Genomic DNA, 7,100 nt, shown 5'->3' with positions numbered 1-7,100 from the left:
TGATCAATTAAGATTAATCAGTTTAATGGATTTACAATAAATTTACTTTAATGGTCAATGAAAACTTCCATGGGGCAAAATTAATTAATCGGATCGTCAGACCTAAATATCTAGATTATAAAAAAATTAAATATTTAGTAAAAATCAATTCAATCAAATTTAATTATTTAAAATTAATTAATTGAATTTAACCAATTGAAAATAAATTGAAAGATTATTTGATCATATAGATGATGATATAAATTATAATAAGAGATATGAAGTACTCCAATGACATAGAAAGATATATATAATCGATCTCGTCTAATATGAAAAGACTTAATTAGTTATTATTATTATTATTGAAATTAAAAGATTATTAATCATCGATAATCAATTTAATAAAAAATAATTTAATTATTTTAATCAGTTTTTAAAATTTAAAATCAAATCCATTTAATCGAAATAATTAATATTTAAAAAAAACAAATTACTTCAAATAAATCAAGCTGAATTTTTAAATTAATTCAGTTTCCATTTTATCAGGAATATGTCTCAATACAAATGCTTCTGAAAATAGTTCCTCTGACTAATTCATCTATACTTCTGGCATGATCTTAATTTTTTTGTTTACAGTATTTTATTTTTATTAAAACAAGGAGAGAACAGTATGAGTATTATTATTTAGTTGGTGTCAGAGTTAAAGAAGCAATTAAGGGCATCTCAAATGTAACATTTCGAGAGGTCTATAAAATTAAAAAAAGTTAATAAAAAAACTTGAATTGGACCTAATTAATGATGAAAATTATACATCAAGATATGAAAAAATAATTATTAAAGACGTGTGATTTGATAATACAGGACTCCTAAAAAAGTTACAGAGAGATTTTTTGATAGCGAAAAAAATAATAAATTTTTATATTTGGAGATGTGTCCTTGAGTGTTGTAGCTTTTGCACTGGTTGTGCGTGCGCATCCATAGCTTTTGCATGGTCGGATTTTGCTTAATTACGATCCGATATGTCACTCAAAGCAGCTGTACACTAGTCTTCTACTTCTATATAAGGCGAAATTCATCACTCCAGTGGTTCCATAAGATCGGGCTCACGACCATATGTGAGGAGGTAAATCGAAGAACTACAGTTGGTCACGACGAAGGAGGATATTGTTCGACTTCGTCGAGATTTGAACTCTTACTCTCTTTTACAAGTTTACTCCGTCGTAACCAACTCAATTATGTCCCGGGAGCAAATAGAATTCGAAACAAAGCAGCTACACTCTTCTTCTGCAAAAGGTGGAATCCGCCACCCCAGCGACCTCACACGGTTGATTCCTACAATCATCTGTGAGTAGATAAATTGAGAAACAAAACAGTTATACTGTTTATTATAAATGTCACTAATTAACTCTTCATGAATTAAAGCACTAATCACTCTAAACGAAGCTGATCAGCTAGTCAAGTCAGTGCAACTGCAGCCGAAGATGAACAAGTTGGTTAACAACGTAACTAAACGTGTATACATATGTAAAGGAGATGATAGAAGGTGCATGCATGAGGCATGAGATACAAGGGTGGGGACGAGCATAAAAGAAGAAGAGATAGTTTAAGTGGAGTTGAGGGTTAGTGAAGGGGGAGGAGGCCAGGCAGAAAAGCTGCAGCTAGCGTCGAGAGATTGATTAATTGATTAGGTGAGTGATCAAGTGAGAGGGGGGAAAAGTGTCAGGAAAGGAGGGAACAGGAGGAGGACATTGCCCAGCTTCAGCTGCACGCATGCAAGCAAGGAACCAACAGAACTCTTCGATTCTTTTCTGACATGCATGCTAAAGTTAGGTTTCACGCAGCTGGCCTGCCCTTACTTTTGATGGATAAATAAGGGTGTGGGTTACTTCCCTTGCCAAAGCCACTTAGCATTTGATTAATGAGAACTCCATTTTGCCCTGGGCTACGTACGGTGCAGCGGTAAGATGCTTACGTAGTAGTCTTTTAAGTATTTGAGATTTGAATCTCAATTGTGATGTACTATAGGATGAATTTCCTCTTGTGGAAAATGATCAAGTTGTTGGGCTCGTCTCCTATAAGCATTTATTTTAATATAATTCTGAATTTATTCTGATAATTGATGAAAAAAAAAAATCTATGGAGTATGTATGGCCGGTCATCCTTGAGCTTAGTAGGGCTCTAAAAGCTGATGCTAACTAAAAAAATTGAGAACCCCACTTTACCCCTAGGGTTATGATGTGATATTGGTAAGAATTGAGATAGACTTCCTAGGCAACAAATGTTCAAATCTTATCCATGAGGACCATGACACATTATATCTAGAGGAATTTAAAAATTTATGATATTGGGTCGTCAGTTAGGATATATCTGTGCTTCTTAATTTACTTCTGGTAATTAATTAGAAACTTCAATAAGGTCGGACGAATGATCATCTTTAAAATTAATCGGATTGTAAGAGTTAGATATCTATATTACCCAAGAGAGAAAGAATTTGTTTGTCTATTGAAATGTACTCTTGATCTGCTAAGTCTTGTATGAATGAAAAACTTGAATGATGAATAAATTTAGAGAGACCGAATTCACATTATGAAAATTCTTGTTATAGTCGAATTTAGTGACGGCAATTTCGTTCACTATGACTCGACAAATGATTAATAGCTTTCGAGGTAAGTATAAAATTAAGATTGTAAATGAATTAAATATTCAAGAACAAATTTGATGTTTGACTTAGATAAAAATATATATATATATATATATATGTTTGCTTAGTATACTAGATCAATTAAATAAATAAATTTTAATACTTTATTAAATTAAATAAATAAGTTTTAACGTATATATGTATTCAACTTGTTATATATTTATGAACATAACTTGTAAAACATTAATGAATAATAATATTTATGAATTATATTTATCAATATAGTAAATCAATAAATAATTCTTAAAATCAAGCTCGTCAATAAATTTCAAATAATCAAACAAAATTGCCAATTGAGATATCGATAATATCTAAACGGAATCAAACTCAAGTCAAAACTAATTTAATCAAAACTCAAACTCATTAAAAAAAAAACATACTTGAACAAATCATTTAATCAATGACTTAATTTATTTTAAACTCGACTCAATTACCTCATAAATAAGTTTAAACGACAATATAAAACTTAACTCGACTTAACAGTCTCGTTTACGGTTCTACATAAACACAACATTTTATCTTTTGAGAAAGTAGAAGCTAATCAAATCATATTATAAGTAAATGTTTCAGGCCAGATTATAACATGGCCTGCTAGCTAATTAAGATCGAACATAAGTCTAAACAAAAGCCAGGCCCCTTGTGTTTACAAACAATAGCTATCCTTTTGCAATTCCCTCTGAGGACTACTTCGCTGACGATCAGTGGAGTTACCAAAAGCAATAAAGGACAGAATGCAGTGGCCGTGGCTCAAAGTTGGAGAATCAATGGACACTCCCATGCGTTTAATTTAATTTATTGGAGGCATCATGATCTCTCTCTCTTTCTAATTCCCTCAACGTCCATGCATGTCAACTTGTCTCATATTTTGCTGATTATAATACTGAAAGGAGACACCACGTAATTGCTAAACAAATCTCTCTGCATAACTTTTGGTCGGAGAGTGCAACTCGATCTTAATTGATGAATATGAGCCCATCATCGATTAGAATTCACCTCTGAAACCTCATTAACCTACTTGTCAGAAACATCATGAAACAGTCCCAGAAATCTTGTGAGTTTACTGTAAATTAAGATTGAATGGCTAGTGTACGTCCTCCAAGAGAGCATCTACTTTTGAGTCAAGTAGCAAAAGCAAGTAGCCACAAAATTAACTATTCACGAGCATTACCTCAAGAACCCTAGGAGATAATTGAGGAGGAGAAGAAATGATATATGTATGATCTTTAGCTAGGTGCCATTCATCTCCATGCATGCTCTCTAGCTAGCTCTCTTCTTCAATAATTTCCAGTACGTACTTGTTCCATTTTTCGATCATCTCCTCGATGGCCAGCAAGCGAGGTGAGCAGGATTACCATGGGGTTTTCACCACGAAGACGGTGGTAGTCCACCCGAAAGCTCGCCCTCCCTTCATGGCTGCCTCCTCCACCCTCCTACCACTCTCCAACCTCGACACAAAGTGCCCAGCTCTCATGTACTTGGTCTTCTTTTACCGACCAACCCAAGCCCCAGCCTCCTCCTCCTCCTCCTCACTTTTCTCTTCCTTAAAAAGAGGCCTGGAGGAGGTCTTGTCTTCCTGGTACCCTGCTGCGGGCCGCCTCTGCCTCTCCTTGCCCTCTGGGAAGCTCGCCCTGGCCTGCACCGGCGCCGGTGCACTCCTCGTCGAGGCCGCCACCGCCGCGAAGATCTCTGATCTCGGAGACCTCTCCCAGCCCAAGGACTTCTTTGATCGTCTCGTCTCTAAGCCTCCTGTCCATGCCCCACTCGAAGAAACACCTCTAGTCATTGCTCAGGTTAATTTGCTCTAGATTCGTCTTATTTTTGTCAAATACTTATAAAGCTCACTGTTATATGTTCGGCGAAGGTGACGAGGTTTGGGTGCGGAGGGTACGCCATTGGCGTGGGCACAAACCACGCCTTGTTCGACGGGGTGGCCAACTATATCTTCCTGAATGCATGGGCGAGTAGGGCTAGGGCAGCGGTAGGAGGGCAGCAGACTCATGAGCCAGTGCACGAGAGAGGCAGGCTTCTGGCACTGCCTGATCAGCATGACCATGGCGACTCTAACGATCAAGAAGAATTCATGGCCCTTGGCCACCTCCATCAGCTCATCAAACAGGCAGTGCGTGAAGGGGAGAGGAGCCCTGAAGAGAAGATGGTGCTGAGGACATTTTCTGTGGGGTGTGCCATGGTGAACAGGCTCAAGAACAAGGCTGCTTCCAGTTGCACTTCCTTCGAGGTGGTGGCAGCTCACCTTTGGAAGGTAATTTAATTATATATTTAATTTATTTATGTTTTTCTCAGCTGTATTCCTAGTTTATCAAGTATTTATCAGTTAACAGAATTTAATTAATTGATAATTAAGTATACGCTTAATAGCTATTTAGAAGTTCTTGTGAATTACTTCCAAGTGCTTTTCCAAGGAGTATACTGCAGACTAACAACTAGTGATATCAGAATTTATGATGATATATATTTCTATATTTTATTGTCTTATTTCTATTTTTCAGATACGATTTCTATCTCTAAATTTCATATAGTTTTGCAAATTATTTTACTATCATTGTAAAAGTATTATTTATAAAAAGGTTTTTTCACCTTCTTGCAAGTTCATAGACTCTGAAGTAAGAATTATGAATTTCAAACGACAAAATTTTTGATTTTATGTATTTAATAACTCTATCAAATACATCGTTCATCTTTTTTGAACTCCATCAAATTGTTGAGTTTAGAATTATATAATTATTCATTAAAACGATATGAATAACTTAATTTGATCTGAGATAATTAAAGACAGATTTTATTTAATTTGGTTTTTTAATTAAAAATAATTATTAATCAATTCTAGCATTTTTTTGCCATTGCAGGCACGGACCAAAGCCCTCAACATCGCCGGCCACAAGACAGTTTGCCTGCAGTTCACCGTCGACGCCCGCGACCGCATTCGCCCTCCGCTGCCGCCCTCCTTCGCCGGCAACGCCTTCGTCCTCTCTTCCCTCCTCTCCACCGCCGCCGACCTCGACCGGCTCCCCTTCGCCGCCCTCGTCCTCCGCATCCAGGCCGCCAAGCGCGCGGTCACCCACGCCTACGTCGCCCGCTACGTCGCCGCTCTCGGCGAGGCGCCCCGGACCTCGCTCCCGCCGCTGCCAGAGCTCACCATGGTCTCCGACTGGACCAAGACGCCGTACCACCGAGTCGACTTCGGCGCCGGCGAGGCGGCCTACGTGGCGCCCTTAGCAACGCCGATGCCGCAGACGGCGTACTTCTTGCAGAGCCCCGGCGAGGCCGGGAGGGTGGACGTCAGGATTGGGCTGCCGGAGAAGAGCCTCCGACCATTCGAAAGCTACTTCCTCTCTGGATTCTGAGTCTAGTCATCTTCATAAAAATACCATAATATATATATATATATATAGCTATTATATAAGAAAATAATATCAGCAGAGGTGCATGAGATGAAATTATGTACCTTAAAATAAGGAGCTCAGACCGTGGAACGAGTCATGTTTTCTGCTTCAGGGATAGAAGCAGATAGTTTCGAAATTCTATTATAAGGGTTTGCTATGCTGCGCGATAAATTCGTGCGCGATCGTGTGCGACTTCTTGTTCCATCATCGCTGCTGCCGCTCTCGCCGCGCCGTCCAACCACCGGTCGCAACCACCGCCTCTTCGGCTGGCGCAGAGTAAATAGCACTGACCTCAGTGGCGCACAGCGCGATCGATGCCGCCGCGATTCGATCGGAATCCGGCCCGATCGTCGTCGACAGTGGCGCAAAGCAATGGTGGAGCCGCCCGGGTGATTTACCTGGGCTGATCTCCGCTGTAGACTGTGCTGACGAGATAACCCGGGCTATCTCTCTCGTTTTCTTAAAAAAAAAATTTCTCATCCATATATTTAAGCCTTTGGCCGTAAAGCTACCGGGCTATAGCCTGGGTAGCGTACAACATGGCTCCGCCAATGGCGCACAGTGGGGGCGACATTTCTGGCCAAATCACGGTCGAAATCCGATCGCGATTTGGTCCGACCGTGAATCCGACCGTGATTTGGCCGGAAACGCCGCCCCCCTCTGCAGACCCTGTTTTACCGAATTCCGTCGGATTTCGACCACTATCTGGCCGGAATCCGACGCCGGACGGAGTGCCGGCGATTGGCGCATCGATCGCAGCCGACGGTGGCCGGACGGCGCGGCGACAACAACGATGGATCGCAGGTGTCGCACACGGGTCACGGATTTCCCATCGCGCAGGATAGCATCCCTCTCTATATATATCTAGTTGTATTTAAAAAGAAAATTCATAGAATTTTTCAACCACATTTTAAAAAATATAAACTTTTAACTTCAACATTTGTGTATTTTTTATCGACATTTTCTACACTATAAATAATAAATTTTTAGAATGATTTTTTTGAAACTCTAAACAAATT

General features: G+C 39.5%; 1 protein-coding gene across 1 annotated transcript; it reads left to right on the top strand.

The window, feature by feature from the left end:
* Nucleotides 1–4,002: 4,002 nt before the first annotated feature.
* On the top strand, nt 4,003–6,042 carry LOC141831375 (brassinosteroid-related acyltransferase 1-like). The gene is made up of 3 exons (XM_074718729.1): nt 4,003–4,470; nt 4,542–4,940; nt 5,545–6,042. The coding sequence occupies exons 1-3, from the start codon at nt 4,003–4,005 to the stop codon at nt 6,040–6,042; spliced, it is 1,365 nt and encodes a 454-aa protein (XP_074574830.1).
* Nucleotides 6,043–7,100: the final 1,058 nt, after the last annotated feature.

This window comes from Curcuma longa, chromosome 7, assembly GCF_044706935.1.
Source record: "Curcuma longa cultivar G26 ecotype Majalengka, Jawa Barat chromosome 7, ITB_CL_G26_1.1, whole genome shotgun sequence".
Lineage (NCBI taxonomy): Eukaryota > Viridiplantae > Streptophyta > Magnoliopsida > Zingiberales > Zingiberaceae > Curcuma > Curcuma longa.
This window is presented reverse-complemented; position numbering and strand designations above follow the sequence as displayed.